Source organism: Mustela putorius, unplaced genomic scaffold (assembly GCF_011764305.1).
Source record: "Mustela putorius furo isolate JIRA1106 unplaced genomic scaffold, ASM1176430v1.1 tig00003850_pilon_pilon_pilon, whole genome shotgun sequence".
NCBI lineage: Eukaryota > Metazoa > Chordata > Mammalia > Carnivora > Mustelidae > Mustela > Mustela putorius.
The window spans coordinates 11,091,726-11,117,542 of NW_025422002.1; the positions used below are offsets into that span (position 1 = coordinate 11,091,726).

The window sequence follows — 25,817 nt, forward strand, 5'->3', positions numbered from 1 at the left end:
TTGTGGTTGGGCTCCTCCAGCGCTGTGAAATGACTGAGGTGGATCTGATGATCTCTGTAGTACCTTGCAGATCTAATTTTCTTTCCCTTTCCTTCTTCCTCCCTTCCTCTTTCTCTCTTGCCATAGTATTTACTGAACATCTACTATGTGCTAGATCTTGTGCTAAGCTCTGTGGCTATTATAATGAATGAGACAGTGTATATCATCCTTACAATTTAAGTGACATGATAGATACTAAACAAGAAGATGCACAAATATAGACATTGTGTTACTACACATTATATGATATTGTTAAAAAGTGTTAATGTTCATTGAGCTCTTCCAACATACTCAGTACTTTATAAGCATTTTCTCATTAAGTACAAACCCACACACAACCCCTAAGAAAGGTATTATTGGTATTTCCTTTTGCATATCAGGAAAACTAAGACACTGAGGTCAGATGACTTCACACAACTCAGGTGGAGCATGATTCAACCTATACTTGCCCGTCTTCAGACAGATGCTCATCTGCCACACTGTCCTGGTTCCTTGTGTTTAGAACAGTGAGCACCAGGATGAACAAGTTCTGTAGGTGTACCCATACTAGGGAAGTTTGCAAACCTTGAGAACTGGGAAGAAATCAAGAGTTCATTTACTCTCCTTTTCCTCCAGGTGTAGTTCCTGAACCAGCAGCATCCACACCTGGGGATTGTTAGATCACAGAAGCTCCAGCCCTGCCAGACCCACAAGATCAGGATCTGCAGGTGCTTGGTATGTACCTTAAAGATGGAAGAAGTCTGGTCTAGAGCCCACTTATCTTATTCGAGATGGGCAGTCTAGGCCCAAGCTTTCAGAGGTTAAACACCTGATGGAACTTGAGGGACTGGTGCCAGGAGCCCAACCTAGGCCCTAGGCCCTTCCTCTCTTGTCCTAAGGCCAGAGGGTAGGAGAACAGCAAGGAAGGGCGCGCAAGGTGCTCGGCGCGCGCAAGGTGCTCGGCGCGCGCAAGGTGCTCGGCGCGCGCAAGGTGCTCGGCGCGCGCAAGGTGCTCGGCGCGCGCAAGGTGCTCGGCGCGCGCAAGGTGCTCGGCGCGCGCAAGGTGCTCGGCGCGCGCAAGGTGCTCGGCGCGCGCAAGGTGCTCGCGGGTTCCCGGGCCTTGCCGGGCTGAGGCGGCGTGGGCGCCCTGAGGGCCGGGCCCGCCGCGCGGCGTTCCCGTCCCCGCGCTGGCCGGGCCCGGCCCCTCAGCTCCACCCCCTGCTTCCCCCTCCCGCCCGCTCGCGCCTCCTGAAAAGCCAGCCCGACTGGGGCGGCGGCGCAGAGCCGGGCCCGGCGCACGAGGCAGCCAGCGCGGCCATGACGGCGGAGAAGGCGCTGCCTCTGGGCAATGGGAAGGCTGCCGAGGAGGCGCGGGAGTCTGAGGCGCTGGGAAGCGGCGGCGGCGGCAGCGGGAGCGCGGCGTCCGCGCGGGATCCGCGCGACAAGCGCGACAAGGCGGTCCACGAGCGTGGCCACTGGAACAACAAGGTGGAGTTCGTGCTGAGCGTGGCTGGGGAGATCATAGGGCTGGGCAACGTGTGGCGCTTCCCTTACCTGTGCTACAAGAACGGAGGAGGTGAGGCGGCACGCGCGACGTGAGGGAGAACGGGGAGGGGAACTCAGCCCGGTGGGGGCGGGGAGCAAGGGGGCGAGCGCGCGACCCCGCCCGCGCCTGCGTGTAGCGGGACCCTCGGGGGAATGCCCTCTGTGGGCCACCTGGCGCGGGAGCATTTCCCAGGGCTAGACTCGCCTCTCCCAGGGCGCATGTGCACGCGCCTCTTCGCACCTGAATGTGCCGCCTGCTGGCGCGCGGGGACTTGACAGCCAGGTGTGTTCTGCAGCAACTTGAGGTGGAGGCCTAGGCTAGGAGCCCTTGCTTTTTGTACCCGTATCACTGTTAAGGAGGAGAAAAACCCTTTGATCCTTAGCTTTCCTCACTGGAAACCAGCATGAAGGAAAGGGACTCTCATCGTGATCTGAGTAGGCTCAGGTTTTGAGCGCTTACTGAAATGCCAGACTCTGTAACAAGCTTTACCTACATCATCTCCTTGCATCCTTAAAGTCATCTTTGCGGGCATTGGCGTACCCATTTTGCAGATGAGATACAAAGGTTCAAAGAAATAACCCTGTGAGAAGTAAAGATGGGATTCTGCCACCAAGGCCTTGTTTTAAACTGGTATTGGACTGACAACAGGGAAAACTTTAAGTTGGGGCATTAATGTTTGATTACCTGCCCAGTCTTTCATTTGCCCTTAAGGCCTTCACTAGGTCCCCTTCCTGGCCCATCTGGTGGAAACATTGGCCCCAAGCACTTCCTTTCACTAGTCTCAGAGCCACCTAAGACAAATAGCAACAATACTGATTTAATGTGTAGGAGATACTTAGAGGTATTGGAGTAGGGAACAGGGAAAGGAAGGAGATGAGAGAGTCTTTCCTAGTGATGTGTCCAAGTCAGTTTGGTGGTGATGCTGCAGTGAATCCTCAAATCTTTCCACTCAAGGACTTTAGGAGCCTCCACCTATCATATTTGCAGGACAGAAGGTGGTGCATGGCAAGGGTACCTTGTGATACCTTCTTGGGCACAATTTCTCTAAGGAAAAGCCTGTGTCTATGCATTCCTCTCTCTCCCTGCTGTTCCCCTGCTCCTCCAGCAGATCCCCAGATTCCACTGAAGGTGGCTCAGAAGTTGGCTGGCAGGGACCACACTGTTAGGTTGCATGGAGCTGGACTTCCTGTGCGAGCAGCTGCAGGGACAGTGAGAAGGGTACTGCTTGGCCCGGGCCCTTTCTTTGGAGACATTCACTCTGAAGGCACAGGCTGCTCCAAGCCTGCTCTGCACTGGTAATGAAGTGACCGCCGGTGTTGGTGGCTTGGCACGAGAGAGAGAGAGAGAGAGGGAGTGGCCTTGGAGACCCGGAATGTGCCCTATGGCCTCAGCTGTGAGTTCTGCCTCTGCAGATTCAGCCTTTAGTAGCTGCCGTGTCTTCTGAGAAACCTGTGGAAACCCTTTAGGGTAGTCCCAGGCAAAAACTGTTTTAACACCTTTTTTTAAATACAGGAAATTATTATGCCAAAACCAAATGCATGCCTAAAAGGAGAAAACAGAGTAATTTGGGTTAATTACAAATTCTGCACAGATTAAAAAAAAAAAAAGGTGTAGTGAGCAAAGTTTAAAAATTAGGTTTTTTTTTTTCTCTGTAATTTGCCAAGAGTCTCCGTTAGGTACACAGATAACCTGATTTAATTGAGCTAGTTATCTTAAGGATTGCTAGTTTTGTGAATACATAGGCTAAAAGTTTTTCAGAAAGTGCCACCTGTTAGGTTCTAGAGGGTTCACAAGTATACTACAATGTATTAGGGAACCTACTGCAGCTTGTTGTAAACACTTAGATTTATGTTCAGCAAACAGATCCTCTTGTTCCTTCTCACACACTTTTTGCTTCTGATAGAGTTGGGGTATCTGATTACCAACTGCTTGCCTTTTAAAAAAAAAATACACAGTTCTATTCATAGATCCTAACAATAGTTTAATGAATTTCTTTCCCATTGTGAAACTTTTAAAAAAGTATCTTGCCCAAAAAAGCTAAAACCCTTTCAAAATCTGGTAGATGCTGTCCTACTATCAGGATTGATCGAAACTGTTGTTATTAATTCTAAGGTTAAAGAGACTTCATTTAGCAAAAAGCAATTTCAGTTAAAGCCTTCGTTTGTGAGATCAGATGGTGGGCAATAGCATGTGTGTTCAGGCTTTGTTATTAGATGGGTGAGAGAGAATGAGGGATTTGAAAAAAATCCCTTTCTGGTTAAAATAGCTCATGTTCACCTCAGTTATTTAATTTGTTTCACAGAAAAGCCCAGGCAATGGGTATTGTGTGTATCAAGATAGGAGCCCTAAAGCTTATGGTAGTCTTTTCTCAGACTGATTCAAAGTCAACTTTTCTTGAATAGATAGATTCTTACAGCAAACCCCTTATAACTCAGCTCCTTTATCTGACTCTCATGTGCTGGGGCCTGAGGCTGCTTATTGCACATCTCCTGGAGAATGCATCTCCTAATGAAAACATTCTTTTTGTAGATTACTTCCAAAGTAAATAAGAAGAAGGGGTCACCCTTACCTCGCCTGTTGAGGTTACTTTAGAATACAAAAGGACAATGTAATGTTCAGAAAGGGAATTGATTTAACCTATGCTGTAGGGTGAAATATATAAACACAGAATCAAGGAAAGAAAACACTTTGACATTATCATCTTAGATGTACATTTCTGTGAGAAGAGTGGTATAGATATTGATTTTTAAAGCCCCATTTTACAGATGAAGTTGAGGATGGGAGATGGGATGTACAAACAGCACAGACCCAGGGCCATATTTTCTGACTCAAGGTGTGGACTTGACTTTAAACTCAGAGAACATGTCTCACACATAGGAGGTGCTTATTAAAGATTTCTTTTGTCAAACTTGAAATAGTAGAGGCAATTTTAACCGCATTCCCTTACTTTGCATCCTTGTAGGGGCGTTCCTGATTCCCTACGTGGTGTTTTTTATTTGCTGTGGAATTCCTGTTTTTTTCTTGGAAACAGCTCTGGGACAGTTCACTAGTGAAGGTGGCATTACATGTTGGAGGAAAATTTGCCCTTTATTTGAAGGTAAGCATTGAGTTAGAAAATGAAGTGGTTCCTGAGTGATGTCAGTCTGTGAAAAGTAGCTGAGACTGTTGTAACAAGGTGGAGAGAGATACAAATCATTCCCTTTGTTCTTTCAGGCATTGGCTACGCAACACAGGTGATTGAGGCCCATCTAAACGTGTACTACATCATCATCCTGGCATGGGCCATTTTCTACCTGAGCAACTGCTTCACTACAGAGCTTCCCTGGGCCACCTGTGGGCATGAATGGAACACAGGTATGGCCCCCAGGGAGGGTCTGTCTGCTGGTGCTGGGGGACTTGGCATTGGGGGTATGCCCATATCCTGGAGATCAATCAGCCTTTGGCCTTTTGACATGAGTCCAGACTCCACTGAAATTGGAGGTCAGTTCTTAACTGGGTCTGGTTTCATTCTGTGGGTTGCAGCCCTGAGCCTGAGCTGAGCCCTGGCCCAGGAATTGGCACAGGTAGTGGAATGGTGATGTTCTTTCCTCACTTTGCCTAATATAGAGACTGAGCCCTGTGCAGGCAGGTATGAGGGGGTCAAGCTCCATTTCCACCCCTGCATTTCTGGATATCAGATTTTCCTCTCTAAAATGAAGGGGTTAGACTAGATTAAGGGTTGCAAACCAGGGGCCTACACACCATTAGGTTTTTGATCAGTGATCAGTGAATTTAAAAAATGTATCTCGTTGACAAATTTAAAAACCAGAAGACCTCACATGAAAATCCAGATTTCCAATTTCTCTTGAAAAATTAAAAAAACAACCTGGCAACAGCAGACCCACATTGCCAAATTCTTGCTTGGCAGCAGTTCTGGGGCTAATAAGCAGTTGTCTTTGGATAACACCTCTGTCCTCAATTTGGCCACAGTCTCCACTTAGTCCACATTACATATTTACTTTACCTGTCTAACTCAGGTAGATATTTGAATTTACCACTCTCCTACTCCCTCGAGTGGATAACTTTTTAGATTACTTTGGATTCTAATGTGCTGTTGGCTTTTCAATTTGTCCATCCTATTAAGATTGAGTCTTATAATCCAGGGAAGGCAAATAACACGTTCAATCCCTATCTGACGGCCAGGTTCAGAGCAGACATCACCAATCGATTGTAGACCTCTTCCCTTTTTGAATCTTGTCTTGGCCTCAGAACCCTTCTCCACTCTGCTCCAGGGAGCCACTGCCTTTTGACTGGAATCGGCACACGTGCTTTAAGCTATTCATCATCTGTGTTATAACCTGTGGTTAGGTTATCTCTGGAAGTGGTCTGTCATTCTAAGATACAGTAAGACTGGGTAGGATGTTGGTTACCAGCAGAAGGAACAGTAGCAATTAGGCCTAGGAAGTGCTGTGAAGTAGCTTCTAGTCCTGCATGACTTTATCCAGCTCCCATTTTGTAGAGGTCTCTTATTGTAGAGGTCTCTTATTGTCTCTCTTTAGGGTCGTGGTTCTTAACCTTTCTTTGGCCAGGGATTTCATTGGGATGTTTCTCAAATTAAAATTCAAGTGTATACTCTAGAAGGCCTATGAGTCCTCCATGATAATTTAATTCTGTGTGTTTATTTTGAGGACACTCTAAAAATATGCACCCATGGATTCTGTGCACAACCATCTTATAACCAAGGTCAGGCAGGAGGTTGCAGTGCCTGGCTGTGCGTGTTTGCAACTTAAGATTTGTTTTTGATAAATAGGATGGTGGCCAATGGAGAAGACCAGAGAGATTTAATTTATAAATGGTGCTTCAGTACTAAGTGAAGTCCAGTTAAGAATGTAGCAAACTCTAAGAATAAGGATGTTGCGCAAGTGTGACCAGAAAAAAAAATGGTAGTAGCATTGAATCTCAAGTAGCCAGTGGAAGAACAGGCAAGCAGAGCTCCATAGACCCTGCCTCCTCCCTGTTGATTCCATTTTTCTGCTGGGAAGTCCATTTAACTTCATAAAATGGCATTATACTACACATCGATTTTATGCTATCAATCTGAATTGTCTTTTGTAGTTGATACTTAATGTATAAACTTAATTCTGCTTTTATAGTTGTATGATTACCATAATACTATAATCACTCATTTATTTGTACATAACTAAATGTCATTTTAATAAAAACACCTTGTCCATGTCGGATGTCTGAGAAATTTTTTTTACTCTAGGGGGGAAAAAAAACCCTTGTTTTAGAGACTGATCAAAACTAAGGACTCCTCTCCCTGGATAAAGGCACAAGGGCACCTATAATCTCGGGTTTTCAGACTCTTTTCAGGACTTTGTGTACCCCACACCCATCCCCCTCTTCAGAAGATGATGAGCACTTGCCAAGGGAGCAGGAAGGAGGCCAGTGATCAGAGGACATTTCCCCAGCAGACTGCGAACCTGTCTGCCCCTGGTTTGTAGCCCCCTTTCGCTAAGAGTGTGTGAACACTGTTGATGTGGTGAACATCAGGTATAGGAGGGCTTCCTGCTCCAGAATTCACAGATGTAGCTGGAGAATTTGCTCACGTGTGAGGAGAGAGCAGTACCTGACTGGGCAGAGCACTGGCTCTATGCAGACTCTGTTGCTGGGTACAGGGCCCCTGCAGTGAATGGCACAGCTGCCCTCAGGGAGTTCCCAGTCTGGCTCTGGTTCCCAGTCTGGCTGAGGTGGCTCTGTAACCAGGGGTGCTGTAAAGAACTATGGGTCCCCTGGTGGGGAACAGAGCTGGGTGATGACCATAACAAAGCAGCTGACTCCCTGGTCGGTCTGCAGTTGGCTGGTGACTTTGTAGAGGAGGGAGAGGGTATAGGTGCAGGTCCGTTGACTATTTCTGGCCCTTAAGGTTCTCCTTTTCAAAATAAAGGGAGTTGGAGAAGGTGGTTCCTTGGAGGGCCTTTAAATCCTAATTTTCTTAGCATTTGAGGGGAGGGAGATTGAGTAAGTCTTCCTGGAGGAGGAGGTTGATCTGGGCCATTAAGGTTCAACAGTTGGATGTTTTTACCTGAAATTCGAATCCCCCTTGGTCATTAAAGTTTCATGAAATAAAGAGACATTCAACAAAACTTTCCTTGGACCAACGGATCAATTGAGGGAATGGTGAAGAAAGCAGAAATCCTTTACACATACAGGCTCATGACATTTCATCCAGTTATCATGTCTTTATGAGGCAGCTACAATGTTAGTGTTCTACATGAAGGAGAACTCAGTCTCAAATGCATTATTATCCTAGTGACCCCATGACTGACACAACTCCTTTAGTCCCGCCATTCCTGTTGGGGCCACTAGGCAGGACAGAGATGCCATGGGCAGGCCTTCAGTAGAGAAATAGAAAAGAGAGAGCAAGGCAGGAAGGAAGAGTTGGATAGGACGTATGGAGTGGGACTGAGAGAAGGTGCCCTGCCCCCCCCCCCCAAGTTTGCTCCTGTTCTAATCTGACCAGACCTCTCTCTTAAACTGACAAGTTATTGATCTCCATCCCCAGTGTTCTCTGAGGCATGTTTGCTTGGAGCGGCTAGGTAAAACCAGCTGGTTGCATCATCAAATCTGAATGTTTCCCAAGGTCCAGCCCTTGCAGAGGTTAATCTTCTATTTCTTGTCTTGTTTCCACTGTAGAGAATTGTGTGGAGTTCCAGAAACTGAACATGAGCAACCACAGTCATGTGTCCCTGCAGAATGCCACCTCTCCCGTCATGGAGTTTTGGGAGTAAGTGGAAAATGATTTGTGTCCCTTGGCCTGTGAGGCCTCTGTCCTGGTTCTGCTCAGTTAACGTTGCCCCACTCTGGGAAAAGCCTGACCTCTTCTTTCTTTGGCTTTGCTCGTGCTAGCTTCTGTGGGCATTTGACGGCTTTGGAGATTTTAGAGGTTTCCCAAAGAAGCAGCTGAGAGAAACGATTTTTTTGTTCTTTGATGACCTGTCAGCATGCCTGGTTGCTTATTAGGGTAAGAAACACTCGTAAAATGATAGTTAAAAAAGAGGCATTTTTAACGAAAGAGGAGACAGCGTGTTTGTAGTAACCTAAGTCAAAACTATAGTCTGGAAAGCAGAAGTCTGGGTGGGGGACAGGGGGGATTCATTTTCTTTCAGTAGCTGAGATGTCCTGCTCAAGGGAAGCAGATCAGCATTGATGGATAGAGGTTATAAAGAGGCTGGTTTCAAATGTGCTTAAAGCAAGAGCTTAGTTTCACAGCACTATCTGCAAGTACTTCTGAAGCTTGTGATCACCCATTTCTGAAAGTGTTCAGCTAGTGGAGGACCTCTAATCATTGTTGGGGAGGTGTTTGAATCTACCCACATTATAAGCAGTAATTGTGTGGATGGTCATTTTTCTTCATCAGCCTTCCAGAAGGGTTTATGACCTGGTGGTTATAGGGCTGCCACAAATGGTTATAGAAGCTGTTCACTGCACAACCCTAGAGGGCATTATTTATATAGTGAAATGTGTGCTCCAGAATTGTGCATTACCAACATGCATAACAGGACATAGTGGCTCTGACTTAGCATCTTCTGAGTAGAGGTAGGAGGATCCCTTGTTCCAGGTACTGAAGAGACGCTTCCTCTCTGAGTCAGAGGTTGGGCTAAATGCTTTTGGAGGCTTTCAATCTGAAAAAAATATGGTTTTATTCAAGAACATCCCTTACCTTAATCCCTAATGCTTATTATAAGTAGTGTAGAGGGCCAGTGGTTTTATGAGTGATTTTAATTCTCTCCCCAGATACCATTTATCTCCTTCCCTCTTTAGCGGTCACGATGCTGAATTTAGACTGAGCATTCTCAAGTTTACAAATGATGTGTGTGTGTGTGTGTGTGTGTGTGTGTATCTCACACACATATGTATATACACATGATATATTAATATATAATTATACATTTTAATAAGTAACCATGTAAGTTTGTATAAAATTATATGTTATATATTCATCTCCCAAATAGTGCCTAGACCTTTCTTGCATATTTAAAAATTTCATATTGATGGTGTACATTATTTATATTCTCTCACAACTTTGTTTCTTTGCTCAGTATTGGTTTTAAGATGTTCCCATGCTGATACATATAGGTTTGGTTCATTAATTTTTTTCTGCCATGTAGTATTTCAATGTATAAAAAGACTACATTGTGTTTAGCCAGCTCCTCTTGATGGGGATTTAGACTTTCTCCTGTTTCCCACTGTTACTACGCACACAATAAATGTCTTTTCCATGCTTCCTTGTTTGTGTGAATGGAGGTTTCTAGGCGGTATACCTAGTAGTGGAATTGCTAGTAGTAGGGTGCATGCATCATGGGTTTTATCAGATAATGTCAAATTGCTTTCTGAAAGGATCATTCTGGTTTACTTTCTAAACAATAGTGTATGAAAATTCTGCTGTTCTATATTCTAGAAGCACTTGGTCTGGTTGATTTTTTTTTTTTTTTTTTTAAGTTTTGAATCTTAGTATTTTAAATTTACATTCCTCTAATTACTTTCGTGTTTTTTCCTCTGTTTGGGTTTCTCATCTGTGACCTTCTTGCTCATATCTTTTTCTCCTTGGATTGTCTTTTCTCATGGGTAGGAATTCTTGATACATTCTAGATATTAGTATCTTGATACATTCTGAATATAAGTATGCTGCAAATAGCTTTTCTTACTGTGTGGCTTTTCTTATTTGTTTATCGCATACAGGAGTTTCAACGTTATTGAAGTCAAATTTGCCAGTCTCTTCTTTTTGGTTTGCATAATCGGTATCTTATTTAAAATGTATTTCCCTACCCCAAAGTTGTAAAAATCTTCTGTATTTCCTTCCAAGAGTTTTAAATGTTTTATGTTTTCATATTGAGGGATATAACCTACTTTGAATTTTATTTTTGCATATGATGTGATGTAGGAGTTCAGGGTTTTGTTTTTTTTTAAAAATATAAATTATCAGTTTCTTCAGTAGTATTTCTTTTCCCTATTGATTTGTAATGCTGTCTTGCATATATAGTTCTCCTAAAAGTACAGGTCTGTTTGGGGCTTTCTGTTCTATTCTGTTACATTTTCTCTTTGGCTAATTTTATGTTAATACCTCACCTGTACTTTAATTGTAAGCCTGGAGATAGTAAGTCAAGTCTCTCAGTTTGTTCTTTTCCAAAATTGCCCTCCAAATTAATCTTAGATTCAGCTTTCAGGTTAAACAATAATAAAGAAAAAAAAAAAACACTCCATGGGGATTTTGGTTGGAAGTATATTGAATTTATAAGTTAATTTGAAGAAAATTGACATCTTTGTGATTGAGCCTCTCTATCCATGAACATGGTATAGCTCTCCATTTATTTAGGTTTTTCAAAATGCCCAATACAGTAGTATTACTTAAATGTTTGCAGACTAACAGCACGAGAATCACTGGGTTAGACATGCAGATTCTCTAGTCCTCCCCAGACCTACTGAGTCATTGTCCCAAATATAGCATAATAAGATGTGTGCTAGAGAGGAGGCTACTGTGGTGGGTAGGCATGTGTGGCCTTTCCCAGCCCTCTAGGGCCATGATTTCCCAGAGTAATGTCACAGAGACTTATTTTTGACCTGCACATTTGAGGATCTGTAAAACAGGGTCTCTATGCTTCCTCAGAGAACCCATCCTGAAACCCCACACTAGACAAGATCTCTGTGTAACTTACCATTGTTTTGCACCATTTATTTCCTTTGTAATATATATAGAAAACCTTAATTAAATCATTTTTTGTGCAATGGATTTGTTTATTGTCTGTATTCCCCAAAAGGTAATCCTAAAGCAACACCTTATTTGGCTTTACTTACTACTGCTGATCTATGGAAGACCCCCCTCCCCCCAGTGAATATTTACAGAATGGATAGATGAATGGGAGCAAGACAGGCAGGCAGTATTTTCTGCATGAAGAGTCAGAGTGGGATCTGGCAAGAACTCATCCTGTCACTAAGTTGCTCACCCAACAACACTGATTACTTCCAGGATCTCTTTGTAATATCCCTATCACCTACTTTGTAATATCCCTATCACCAAGTGGTGGGAGGAGACAGCTAATTTACATACTCATGTGTAACTGGACCTTTTGGCTTTTCACTTGGCCATTCCAGATGAAAGTCTATCTGGACTTTTTTATGAGAGAATAAACCAGTGGTTCTAGTTTTCTCCTAGACTGCATCTGTACTATATGTGCAGTGTTGAATTTTATGTCCTAAAAGTACTTAAAAACTGGTGTGACACTCCGCTTTTCATAAGATGCTTTTGTCAGCTCTAATTCATCTTTTCTCACAGATGAGCTTAGAACAGAGACTCTGTGAGATATTCATAACATCCTATGGAAAGCTGTTGGGGCCACATAAATTTGAGAAGGGCCAAAAGCTGTGCTCCTCAGCAAGAACATCTGTTATCTTTGATTAACTCAAATTCCTCAACATATTTTCCTGTGGAATCATTTGGAATCTTTCCCTTCCTTCCCGTACTGCGCCCCCACTCCCGGCGTGCTAGCAGTCCACAAAACACATACTTCGCTGGGAAAGAATTCTTCCTTAAATTCAGCTGACAGTTGACTTCTGGGGCTTTGGATAGAGCATGCCTAATTCCTTGCGAGTGTGACAGCTCTTGAAGTATTGGATCAAGTTTCCTCAGAAGCATTTCTTCTTTGGTTCTTTTTGCTGTTTCCCTGTGTGGCCGGCACACAGATGCCTCCCCTTGGTTCAGGTCTCACATGTGATCCTATTGCCCTTCCTCGCTGACTCTAACTCCAGGGACCTCATTCAGGACCACACCGCTTGATAAAAATAGACCCTCAGCTGCCTGCCTGTTCACTCATTCCACAAATGTCTGAGCTCCTGGTGCATGCACATAGGAAGGACTATTGCACATTTGGGGGAGGCAGAAGCATGGGATACAGTTCTAGTGCTCTAGAAGCAGAGGGGAGACAAGCCCCTAAACTATCATAAAATCAGTAACAAGATATTTGTTACTTTCCTGTCCATGACTGCCCATGGCTTCACCTTGACCTTGGACGCCTGGCCCAACCTGATCCTCTCCACCCCATCTTAAAGGTTCATTTCCTTTTTCAGTATATAAATTGTTGGTTCAGGCAGTGAGAACAGTTCTGGCCCTGGGTCAGTCTTGGGTTCTTGCTCAGGCAGGAGGTCTAGGGGGCAGGGGCCATTTGTCTTTCTGATGTCAGATTTCAAAATTAGGCCATCCTGGTTTTCTTAATAACTTATTATACATCTGGTATCTGAGCATTTATCTAAATATGTTTGTAGTTCTAAATGTTAAGTGCATGTCCTCTGGTGGGATCAAGTACTGTCAAGCATGTAACTAGCATCATGATATCTGGTGGGCTTTGGTCTTTCTTCACTTAAGGCCTTGAATCCTATTGGTCTGCAGGTTTTCAGCAAGTCCATGTTTGCTGTGTATGCAGTTGAAATCACTTTTGCACGGTGTCCATTCAACTAGCATTTGTTGAACACATACTGTGTGCTGGGCCTAAATTAAGCTCTAAGAGTTTTCAGTTCTATATCTTTATTCAGGAGGATGAGGTCTTATCGTCCTGGTTTATCTTCACTGGATGAGTTTTTTAAATTATTTCTAAATCATTTTGGCCACTTGATTTTCTTTGGATACAAATTCTGGGAGGCAGAGGAGCTGGAGCGAAACCCTGATTCTTTCTGTGGACCTAGCGCCCAGCCCTGCCTCTCTCTCAGACTCGTTCCCCTTACCATTGCCCTCCTCTGCACCGGCCTTCTTTCTGTCCTTTGTATGTATTTGTCCCATGCTCAGTCACAGGCTTTTGTTGTTCCTTTTGTTTAGAAGAGTCCTCACCTGTTCCTTGGGTGTCTGGCTCCTTCTCATCCTTACATCTTAATGCAGATGTCATTTGGGATGCCCTCTCCGACCATCCCACCTATATCAGCACTTAGCTTCTCTCAACCACATTTCTGTTATTTTGTCTACACAGTACTTACTGAAATTCCCTTGTCTTTGTTTATTTGTGTATTTTCTCCCTCCCTCCATTAGAATATAAGCCCCATGCCAGCAAGAACTGGCCTTGTTTGTTCCCTATTGTTCGGCCAGCACGTTCTAGATACTTAATAAATATTGGCTGAGATGGATGAGTGGAGGAGGGAATAAATGAATGAATGGATGTTTCTTAACCCCTTGGAGGCAGGTGATCATGATAAAGCCCATCTGCAAGCCTGAGATGATGATTGAATGAGTCCTCACCTATATTGACCCCAGGATAGCTTAGGCCCTTTGGAAAGGGTTGAATGCAGAAAGAGAATATTTGTGATTGATGTTCTTGTTTGTGAGATGGGGATTAGTCCTGTTCCCTGCCTTGCCAGTTTCTCTGGATCACTGTGAGGATTAAAGGAGAATTTTCATGGGTTGTAAATGGGGTGCCTGAGTTAGCTCCTGGTACTGAGGCTCCATGGCCTGTTTTGCCCCTACCTCTGCAGGTATGGATTCATGGCAGATCCTTGTGCAGAGTTGGCTTGTATGTCTGAAAGAGCCTTTGTGTCTCCTACTGAAGGGCCAGAAGTGCCTCCCAGACCCTTTCCCTAAGTCAGAACCCAACATCGGGTGGCACTGTCTACTTCTGCTGGTTTGGAGAATCCCAATCCCAATGTATTACCCCCTTTGTGTACACAGTGTAGACTTCAGCCAGCAAGTTCTAGAACCCAGTTTAAGTCCTCACTTCCTCCACTAGCACAGCATTCAACCCAAGGCAGCTACCCTCCTGAGTCTCCATCTGCTTCCCTGAAAATGAGATGGTAATAGGACCTAACTCTCAGGGTGGCCAGGAGCATTAGATGAGATGAGGCCTATGTGCTTTCCATGTGGTGAGTACTCAGTATGTGGTAGCTAATTTTTACAAGGAAGCTATCATTCAGCTCTTTGAAAGCCTATGTGGATTCTTTTCAGGATTCTTAGAGAAGTTTCTTCAGCCTGGTCTGTTTACCCCTCAGAGTGGACCTGAACAGCTCCCAGTGCATTTACTTTACTTGATTGTTCTTTTGACACTTTCGGAGAATCTACTGGGTGCTGGGCACCTTATCAGTAACTAGAAGATCTCCAGAATGCTATCTGTCCTGAAGAAGCACATAGCTTAGTGGAGGAACCTGGAAAGTAAACATATAATAATGAGATAAAATAATTTTTTTTGAAATATAAAGCAACAAATATTTGTAGGATGGTTGCGTTGAGCTAAGATGAGGAAGCCTGGATGCCTGGGCTTTGGGGAGGTTTCATAGAGCTGATGAGGCTTAGTAGGGTTTTGCAGGGAGAATAGAAGTTTATGTGTTTGCCAGTGGAGTGAGTGAGGAGCATGCCTGGTGGAGAAAATAGCACAGGCAAGAACCCAATGACCTGAAGCAGTATGTTGAGGCTTATAGACTTTACCTAGTAGTGTCCATGCCTGTGGATACTGGGGAATGGTGGGGGCTTTGCTGAGGAAGTAGGCAGGGCCAGAACATGTAGTCAGTCCCAAGTCTTTACTGAGTACCTACTGTATGTCGGGTATCATTGTGGGTTCTGGAATACAGCAGGAACAAAACCAAAGACATGCCTGGTGGAGTAGATGTCACAGACAACAAGGTAGGCGGAAAGTATTAGGTTCAGTTAGGATTGGTCTGCTGGAGAATAAGCAAGCGGGGAGCATGAGTGTCACAGGATCAGGGAAGGCCTCTTGGAGCAGGCACCTGAGAGAAGGGAGGCAGGCAGCCTGGTGGATATTGGGGATGAGCCTTCGAGTCAAAGGAGTAGCAGGAGCCGTGACCCTGCAGTGGGAGTGTGTTGGAGGTCTTCGGGGAAGAGCAGGCAGCCAGGGAGACTGGAGCCAAGTGTGAAGGACTATGGTGCCTTTCTAAAGGGTTTGAGGGGCACCTGGGTGGCTCCGTGGGTAAAGCCTCTGCCTTCGGCTCAGGTCATGATTCCAGGGTCCTGGGATCAAACCCCACATCGGGCTCTCTGCTCTGCAGGGAGCCTGCTTCCTCCTCTCTCTCTCTCTCTGCCTGCCTCTCTGCCTGCTTGTTATCTCTGTCTGTCAAATAAATAAATAAAATCTTAAAAAAAATAAAGGGTTTGAAATCATCCCGTGGAATGCCTCCAAAGGCCATATCTGTGTGATAACAGGGTGGGATCTGGGAGTAAGACAGATCACCCATGCTGCCAGGTGGATGCAGGAGGCGGGAGGCAGGGGTCATGGGAGCACTTTCCTGGTCTAGGCACATGAAACTGAAGTTTCTGCATGGAGAGAGGGCAGGAGTTGGGGGGGGGGATGGTGCCCTTACCTATCAGGAAAGATGGGTAGAAATAAGTCTTATGGGGATGAAGGTAATTCTGCTTGGCCATACCATGCCCTGGGAGAGTAAGAGAACTTGCCCTTCTGATCCGTTAATGCCTCCCACCTACCCACTGGCACTAAGATGCCTACTACCTGCACATATCCTTGGTGGGCTTTTTCTGATGAGGGCAAATGGGAGGCTCTAAATTTACCTGGACTCTCCCAGCTTTTACATAGGAGTGGAAGCCATCCTAGCAGTAACCCTCAGTGCATTTGCTTTGTCCCCAAAATCCCACTTCTGGAACTTTATTCCACTGGGGTGACCATGCTAGTTATGAACAGCAGGCCAACAGCAACAGCGTTTGTGATCATTTAAAAAAAAAAAGGGACACATGTAAAAGGTTCTTAACTATGATACTGATTAGATAAATTATGGTATTTTTGCAAGAACTGCTAAAAAGGAATGAGCAGAAAATGTATTGATACAGGAAAGACCTCTAAGGTAAAATTAATTAGAAAAAGCACAGTGTAGAAAGTTGTATATAATACCATAATTATAAAAATATATGTATATACCTTCTTCCCATAAATTTTTTTCTGGAAGGATCCACAGGAAGCTGTTAACCATGATTTTCACCCAGGAGTGGGATGGAGGTCAAGCAAGGATGTTGAAAGAGATTTATTTTTTGCTTTATACTTTTTTGTACTATTTGAATTAAAAAAAAATTAAAAACAAAAGGATGATTATTTCATAATTCAAAAAAAGAAGCTTGAGGAGTTACTGAATACACTGTAATTTATTACAATGATCTCTCCTGAGTGACTAATCCCAATTACAACTTTGGTTTCACCTTACTAGTCATTATTTATCTATCTTACAAGTCATTTTTGTTAACATTGTCTCATTTAATTTTATATTGGCCCAGCAGATTGGTAGAAGAAAAAAAAAATATCCATTTTTCCGTTAAACATCATCTTGGAGAAACTGAGGGATTGTCCACCTCGTATACCAGAGCTCAAAACTCTCAGCTCCCACTGCCCCCAGGCAGCCCTGGTTTTTCCAGAGGGCCCTGCTCTGGAGTGTGCATCAGAGGGAGCAGCTGTCTCTCCTTACAGGTCCTTCCCCCAATGGACTGAGGAATTCCTTAATTCCTGCTGCTCAATCCTCACTGCCAGGGAGACACGAGGGGCCCTGAATTAAGGAGAGCAGGGAGGAAGTCCCCTTGAGATGTACAAGGTTTTGCCACACCAACCTCAGTGCAAAGGAGCTGGCCTGGGCAGCTCTTCCCCGCCCTCAGGAGATGCACCAAAGCAAACCCGAACTGGCATTTTGTGTCCTCTTTATTGTAATTATTTAACATTTCACTGATTGTAAAGTAGTGAGTGTGGTAAGTGATTCAAACACAACAGCTACATAAATGTGATACTTTTGTGTATCACATATTAAATATGTGTTTTCACAGGTTCAGGCTGCTATAGCAAAAATACCACAGACTGGCAACAATTTATGTCTCACAGTTCTGGAGGCTAGAAGTCCACAGTCAAGGTGCTGATAGATTTGGTGTGTTGTGAAAACGTATTTCCTGGTTCATAGACGGCTGTCTTCTCACTGTGTCCTCACCTAGTAGGGGGGTAAGGGAACTCTCTGGAATTCTTTTATAAGGGTACTAGTCACATTATTAGGACTCTACCCTCATGACCTAATCACTTAACAAAGACCCCATATGCTAATACCATCAATTTGGGGATTAGGATTTAATGTAAGAATTTAGAGTCTGCTGTAGTATGTTCCTCCTGGCCCCTCCCCCCAAGAAACAACTATTAACAATTCAGAATCTCTTCCTGCCAATATTTCCCTATATATTTAGGAACATTTTTACTTTTCTTTTTGCCATGTCTATTGAAGGAAATCAGTTCCCAGGTTCAGGAATTTAGATCTATTAATAAAGGTCAACTCTCTTTTACAGAAGTGGGTTCTCCAGTGAACACTGGGATTTCCTTATTGCAAAAGTAGTTTGTGTTTTGTTTTGTTTTGTTTTGTTTCTTTTTTGTTTTTTTGGCAGAAAATATAGAAAGTCTGTTTAAGTAAAAGAAGGGAAAAGAGCACACGCAAGAGGGTTTCCATTTCCACATTGCTGAAACTCAGAGGGATTACTTGCCAAAGGCCACTGTTGGGACTCCCTTGTTTCCATCAGATCCACCGTGGTAACCACCCCTGAAGCAAGACCCAGGTGTCCCATTCAAGGAACAGCAGGCAGCTCTCCCCCACTGCTAGAAATGGAGGCCCAAGTGCGGGGGTGGGGGGGGCTCACCCCAGCTGTGAGCTATTTGCCCTCAGTTGTCAGCACTGGGGTGCCAGCTTGCAGAGAGCTCCTGCCTCGAGAAGGACCAGTTTGTAGCTCTGCTGCTGATGCAGTCTAAACACAGCACTGTGAGCAGAGCAGAGGATAGAGCCCTGGCTCATATACAGAATTACAGAAATGCTCTTTAAAAATAACAGTGATGCAGTATGGGGATGCAGAGACCTGGGCTTTGGGTCCAAACAGCAAGAATCTGAATCCTTTTGCTTGCATTTATTAGCCTTGTGTTCATTACTTAAATCTCTCTGCAATTCATTTTCGTTGCCTGCAGAATGGGAGCGGTAGTATTTGGGCTTAGTAAGTGCTGAAGAGCTTGATCTGCTCCTATGATCTTTTGTTGATTGGTGGAGTAAAGGTATTTGTATATAAAATCAGGCAGGAGTGTATTTGTTTTCACAGAAAATGTCTTACACTAAATAATGGGAAGTTGCAGTTTACAGAGCCAGAAGAGCTTTGTCTGAGGTTCCTTTTATGTCTTGTTGAGTACAGCAAGGGAAGGAAAGCACTGGCTGTGTGCGCCGCCCCAAGCATGCCCTCTCGCCATGCTATTTCAATTTAATCCACCCATCCCCCGGATAAATGGTGTGGCATCACTGTGGGGGTCCTCCTCCTACAGAGGGGATTCTGAGGCAGCGAGAGGTTAGGGTCTGGTCCAAACTGCCTCTCTCGGCAAGCCAGAGGCAGTCCCGGGCTGAGAGCAGATCTCTCCAGTCCTCCCTGCGTCACTTCACCCCTCCGTGCTCCTCCTGCCCATGTCTGATATGCCAGCAACTGCCTGTTCTATCACGTGGCAGAATTCTCTCTGTAGGCTGGTGGACTGATGCTCTTGAAGGAATAGTTTTTAGCAGATGGGGAGATATAATTGATGTAGGAAGGGAGAAACTAACAGGGGAATGAATGAAGAGAAAGCTCTGGAGCCCAGCCAAAACAAAATAAAATGATCTTCGGGGTTCTTTGTTGGATTTCAAGAGGTTCCTTTAGGAAAAGGCTTGAACCTTGATTTTAAAAGAATATTGTGGTTTCCAGCTGAGCCAGGTATTGTGTGTGACCCTGGTAGACTCGGATGTGCTATGATGACAGATGTAAATTGATGCAGGCCTCCAGCGTATGGCCCTGCAGCTGGTGGCATGGGCGTTCATAAATGACTATAGGCACAGAATAACGCATAAGTTAAGGACTGTTATCAAATCTTAGTGCATTATGTCTAGTCTAGACGCACACCCTCTTGTCTGCCCTACACTTCTCCTGGAAGACATCCAGGATGGGGAAGAAGCACCAGAACTGGAGGACATGTCCCTCCCACTTACTGGTGGGGCCCCGGGCACGTGATCTGAAACCTCTATTCCCTTATTGGTGAAATGGGTGTACCTGTCCCAGGCCTCAGGGTGCAGTCCATGTGAAATGACGGGCATGGGTAGTATGTAACTGGCCAGTGGAGTGCCTCTCACTCCTGCATCCAGCCTACCTGCCACCCCCCCACCAAGGATAAGGTGACATTCAAAGGATGGAGATCTCCTGGAGGGAGACACCGGAGGTGGGAGCAGGTCCCCACTCCCTACTCTGGATCTCCTTAGTCACCAAGGACTTTTCCTGATGGCATGTGTGCCTTTCCTGCTTGCAGTCCCTCCATGGCAGGCAGTGACTCCTTGCCAACCTTGACATAGAACATCTCAGAGGGGCCAGGGCTAGCAAAGATGGTCAGACTCCATCAGAGCTTTTGGTGGCTGATGATGCAGAGGTGGGGTACTGTGGGAACCCATGGGATGGGGCTGGAAAGGCCTGGGCAGCAGGTTAGGGCTAGGCAGAGTCCTGGCGAGGAGGAGAAAGGCTCAGGAATTGGAGGGTCCTGGGACCCCAGCCATGGGTGGCAAGGTCCTCTCTACTGCGGGGGATCCGTGTGACCCGTGTGAGGATGGACTCTGTTAAGAACCAGTGGGTTTCCAAAAACTGTGGCAGCCCCTCTGCTGCTCAGTTTGTCCCTTCTGCCCTTCGCCTCCTGACCAGCAGTACCTCTGTTTTACATCTCTCCATGAAGTACAAGTGTTGGGAGCCTTCCCCGAGTTTCAATGCTTTAACAGTCCCTTCTTCTATACTCACTCTCCTCTTTTCACCACCTTCTACTTCCGTGGGTCTCACCCGCCAGCAGTTGCAGCACAGGAGGCTGGGGTGCAAGTTCAGGCTCTGCAACTTGCAGTCTGTGATCCAAGGGGAGGTCAGTAATGACAGGGAGCCTCCGTTTCCTCTGAACAGTAGGAGCAAAACAAGCTCACAGACACAAGAGTACCAGAGTGTTCTTCTAGCGCATGTTCTGTGTCATGCTAGCAAGTAATACTTTGGAAAGGCAGAATGGTGGCAGGGGACACTTCCTTCCTAACTTCTTAGTAACTGACATCTTGTTTACATGCCATACACTGCTCCCCCTGTAGGTGTGCAAGTTGGTGATTTTGAGTAACTGTCCGTTATGAGATCCTCACAATACTGGTTGAGAACATTTCCAGGACCCTCTTCAGGGCTTTGGTACCCATTTGCAATTCATCTCTCCTCCCACCTCTGTCTTCAGGCCACCACTCCTCCACCTCTCTCTGGGTTTGCCTAGTTAGGACTTTGCATATAGATGGGCCATTCAGTGTGGGTCCTGTGGTCACTGACTTCCTTCACTTAGCATAATGTTTTCAAGATTCATCCATGTTCTGACATGGATCACTATTTCATCCCTCTTTGTGGTTGAATAACATTCCATTTTATGGATATCCCACATTTTGTTTATCTATCAGTTGATAGATACTTAGGTGGCTTTCAGTTTTTGGCTATTATGAGTAACCTAGGGGTGAAATCTCTGAGTTCTATGTTGAGTTTCTTTCTTTCTTTCTTTCTTTTTTTTTAAAGATTTTATTTATTTATTTATTTGAGAGACTGAGATCAGAAGTAGGCAGAGGGGGCGGGGGAAGCAGACTCCCTGCTGAGCAGAGAGTCCAATGCGGGGCTGATCCCAGGACCCTGAGATCATGCCTGAGCTGAAGGCAGAGGCTTAATCCACTGAGCCACCCAGGCGCCCCTTATGTTGAGCTTCTTAGGAAATTGCCAAACCATTTTTCAGTGTGGCTAAGCCATTTTGCATTCCTACCAGAAATAAATATATGATGTTCCATTTCTGCACATCCTGGAGGACACTTGTTATTGTTTTCTTGATTACTGCCATCCTAGCAGCTGTACCCTAATGGGTGTGAAATACTATCTCATTGTGGTTTTAATTTGCACTCTAATAGGGAACACTTCTGAGTAAACTTGGGAAACATTGGGTGAATGAGAACTGTGAAGGTGTCTTTATTGCAGGAATTCTCAGAGCCTTTAATATTCTTATGATCATTGAGACTCTCAAAGGAGGGCTACAGTGTACATCATTTTCTCCAGTGAGGGCCTGGTGTGACCTGAGAACTTGGAGTGATTGAGGGATTAGTGTTCTTTGGAAAGCATTAGCCTAGGACAGGGGTCTGGAGACTACTGACCAAAACTCATTTGCTGTTTGTTTTTGTGAAAAAAAAGTTTTATTGGAAGACAGCCATACTCATTCATTTATAAATTGTGTGTGGCTGCTTTCACACTGCAAGAATCGAGTTGCATAGTTAGGACAGTGACCTTATAGCTTGCAGAGCCTAAAATATTTATTATCTGGCCCTTTAGAGAAAAAATTTGTTGCCCCTTACCTAGGAGTGCCTGGTGCAAGTTAGGTGCTTGCTTAACCTTTAAATGAAAGGAGGGACTGACCCTAAGGGTGAAGAAAGCACTTAGTGAAGTTTTGTATTATTTGAGCAGGTGCTTAAAGGACCTGTGGAGTTTTTATAGCTTGGGAGAATTGAGAATGACATTCCTGGCAGAGGGAACAGCAGGAATGAATGGTATAAAGTAGAGAAGTCAGAGTGTGTTTGGGGGCTGGTGAGGACTTCTGCTTCACCTACAGGGATTTCTCAGGCCAACTTGGGTCCCTAGTTGTATTCCCTGAATGACAAGGTTCTGGCCTATCTTCCCCATGACCAGACAGTGGGTCCAAGCTCTGCCTCTAAAGTTGAACAAATGTGGCTTCAGGTTCTGCCTCAGCCTTCTTGGGCATGCAAATTTGCATAAGCCATAGTTTTCTCATATGTGAAATGGGAATAGCGGTTGCATTCCCCTTGGGAGTAAACATGAGGGAAAGCCAAGCTTTTACATCCCCTGGGTAGTGAGCTCTCTGAGGGCAGAATGCCCTGCTTTCCTCTTCCTTGTGGCTTTAGTCCTCAGGGTACTCAGCATAGCATAGAGTTTGCACCTGCTCAAAGGTTGCATGCTAAGGAGGCCTCATTTTCTTGATAAGGGGGTTCCTTGCCCTGAGGCTCCAGGGGGTTTTAGGACTCCTGCTAGGGGCTAGTGGAGTGAGCCCCATATGCAGGAAGAGCTGGGGGCTGCTCTTCTTTCTTCCCAGAGAAGTGACAGCAGAACCCTGGAGGCAGAGAAGTTCTGGAGGGGGCAGGGAAAGCACATTTGTTTTGGTGATGGGCCCTTTTTTGTTTGTTGCTTGGGGAGACCAGAAGGGAAGACCAGCAAGGCTATTTATAGCCAGGCCCCTCAGTGCCAGTTTTTAGGGTGGTCTCTGCGTCCCTGGCAGCGCTTCCTCTGTGGCAGGTTAAAGAAAGGTGATGTGTTTGCCGGCTCCGGCTCCGTGCTGGACATTAAGATGAGGCCTCCCCGACTGACCAGCCGTGCTGGGAGCTGTTCCCACACAGTCACTCCCAGGCTCTTTGGGGGTGGGGGAGGGGGACCTGGCTGCCTGCTCCCTCTCTGCTCTCCTGATTCAGACCATTCCTGGCTCTGGAAGCTAGGGAAGCCCCAGGTGTGAGGCTCTTTCCTTCTCACTGGACCCAGTCTGTCTGAGTATGAGACACTGAGAAGGGAGTGATGCCTGAGGACTAGATTTAGGATTCCAGCAATTTCCCTAGGACCCTGAAAGTTGGAGGAGGGCCCTTGAGTGAGATGCCTTCTCTCCCTAGGTCCCTTTCTGAAGACAGCAGTTGGGGGATGCAGGATGGGCTCCAGAAGAAGCTGATTTCAAGTCCTAATCTGGGCAAGGTGCTTTACCTCATTTGGCCTCAGTTTCCCCATATATAAAATGGGTCTAATAATCCTCAGCCCTTCCTCACAGGAAGCACTGAATGTAGGTCTGTTAGTGGCATCTGCCATTGTCCCCTCCACTGCCAGCTCCTTCCCAGTCTTCTCCTGACAGTCTCTTAATAAGGATGGTTTGTTTTCAAACTGGCCTCATGGTTTCCCCAATTCTTTCCTTCCTGTTCCTATAGCAAATGGTAACATCTCTACCAGCATGTTCTTTCTTTTAGCCCGCCCCCTTCTCCCTTACACCCTATCCCATCCTGTGTTTGACCCCATCCTCCCTTACCCATTAACTACCCCACTTGCACCAACCTGAGAACAAAACTGGCATAGCAAAACAGCTTTTGTACTCTGTGGGACCTTTTTAGCTACCACAGCCTCTGATCCACAAGAGCCCAACTTCCTCAAAGAGCTACCTCACCAGGGTCCCATCGTGTATCTGCTCCACACCCAGAGCAGCCTGAAGTCTGTCCTGCTCCCCGCCCACAGCAGCCTGAAGTCTGCCCCACAAGGACCCTCTCGCCTTGCCTCAACCACACCTTCTGGTTGCAAATCCCGCAACACTCTCCCTCTCACCAGACTGCCCACCAGCACGTGGCAGATGGGCTGCTTCCCCTTCTGGAATGCCCTCTGCCTCCAGGGATACCCCCTTTTCCTGTTGCTCCCCTGCCTTTCTGCCTGCCTGCTGCAAGGACTCCTCCCTTCCTCTTTCTGTGCTGTGAATGCTGGGGTTCTGGGAGCTCCATGGCAGGTCCTCTCCCTCCTCCAGCTCTCCCCAGGCAGCCTCATGCTCTCCCAGCACACCCTGAGTTCAGGTCTCAATCTCATCCCTGCAGCTCTTTTCAGAGCTTTACAGCCAGAGCCATTGCCTCTGGGCACTGCAGCTTCCTGGGTGTTCACAATCCTCAGAATCATCTTGTCTAAAAGATCGATTCTTTACCACCACCTCCTCCTACCTGCTCAACCTCCATTCCTGCTCAACTAATGACCCCACATCCAACCAAGTCAGCGGAGACCTCCCTCTTCCCTGCTACCTGCTGCCCGCTGGCAGTCACTTTGTACCTGTGCACTTTTCAAGTCACTTATTCCTTCCAGGACCATTCCCCTACCTTGGTCCAGACCCTCCCCCTTTAGTGACTAAACTAAGGGAGCCCTGCCCCATTCTACCATTACTGTCCATTCTTCCCACTGCAGCCAAAGAGTTTTAAGATTCTACTAGGCTTCTGTTGCCCTCAGGACGAAACCCTAGCTCCTTAGCAAGGCTCATAGTCTAGCCCTTGTTCACACTCCAGCCTTGTTCTCACCCCTACCTATCATCCTAGCTTCTGGTACACTGACCCAACATACTATGCCCTTTACTGACCTCACCAAGCCTTCCTTCCAGACTTTTGCACCTGGTGGCCGTTCTGCCCCAATGCTCTCTCTGCCACTTCTTTGCTAATTCTCTTCCTACCCTCCAGGACCCCCTGGCTCAGTCACATCTCCACATCCTATTTTTGGCCAGATCCCCAGTGAGGGTCCCTGCTTTTCTCCATCCTGACCCTCTCCATGCCCAGTTCTGTTTTCTTGTCTGCTTTCCCCTTTAGAACATGAGCTCTTTACAGAATCCCAGCTGTAACACGGACACACTAAGGACACCTTGATAAGTGCTACTTGAATAAATTAATAAATGTATGAAGGACATATGTACTACCTTTATGTCATATGCAAAGACATGTAATATAGCTTTGGGGCATGCATTTACCAACAGCTTTAATTTATGAAGAAGAGAGGAAGGCCGTCATTTTACAGGGTAAGTGTACGGGGGGAATCTAGGAGCTAGCATTGAGCCTGAAGGTGTGGCCTTTGGAGCCAGGAGCCCTAGATTCAAATCCCAGGGCTTTTGCTTGCTCCTGGTATGACTTTGAAATGATGGTGATTGTACTTAACCTCAAGGATTGTGGGGAGGGTTAGATGATGGTTGAAAACCTATCAAAGGGAAGTATTGTCATTCCCATGTTATGGATGAAGAAGCTGAGACTCAGAGAAGTGATATCCCTTATCCCAAGGCACACAGCTGGTAAGGAGCAGAGCTCAATTTGAACCCAGTCCATCTCTATATATGCACAGGGGTGGAGAAGCAGAGGCCTCATACTTCCAAGCTCTGAGATTTTAGTCTCTGGATAGCAATCTCCAGAAATACTCTACACTTAGGGCCTGAAAAAGATGCCTCAGGAAGGATCTGCTTCCCTTCCTGGCTCATAGTAGTTGTTCAGTATAACTCGAGTAAAGGTCTCCAAAGAGTTCTGTCTAGTCTTCACCATTTCCCGCTCCCTGGACAGTGTCGGGAGGTCTGTTCCTTGGTCCTTTTTTTTTGCCAGGGTGTTGGCAGCAAACTCTTCCTTATTCAGACCTTTCTCCTGTCCCAGCTCTTCATGGGGGAGGGTCATTAAGAAA

General features: G+C 45.7%; 1 protein-coding gene across 1 annotated transcript in view; it reads left to right on the top strand.

Moving 5' to 3' along the window:
- Positions 1 to 1,137: 1,137 nt before the first annotated feature.
- SLC6A11 (solute carrier family 6 member 11) overlaps positions 1,138 to 25,817 on the top strand; it is a 129,113-nt gene continuing 104,433 nt past the window's right edge. Inside the window, exons 1-4 of the mRNA XM_004738533.3 lie at positions 1,138 to 1,594; positions 4,527 to 4,661; positions 4,778 to 4,918; positions 8,240 to 8,330. Coding sequence (XP_004738590.1) covers positions 1,336 to 1,594; positions 4,527 to 4,661; positions 4,778 to 4,918; positions 8,240 to 8,330 — 626 coding nt within the window. The 5' untranslated portion in view covers positions 1,138 to 1,335. The remainder of the gene's footprint in view (positions 1,595 to 4,526; positions 4,662 to 4,777; positions 4,919 to 8,239; positions 8,331 to 25,817) is intronic.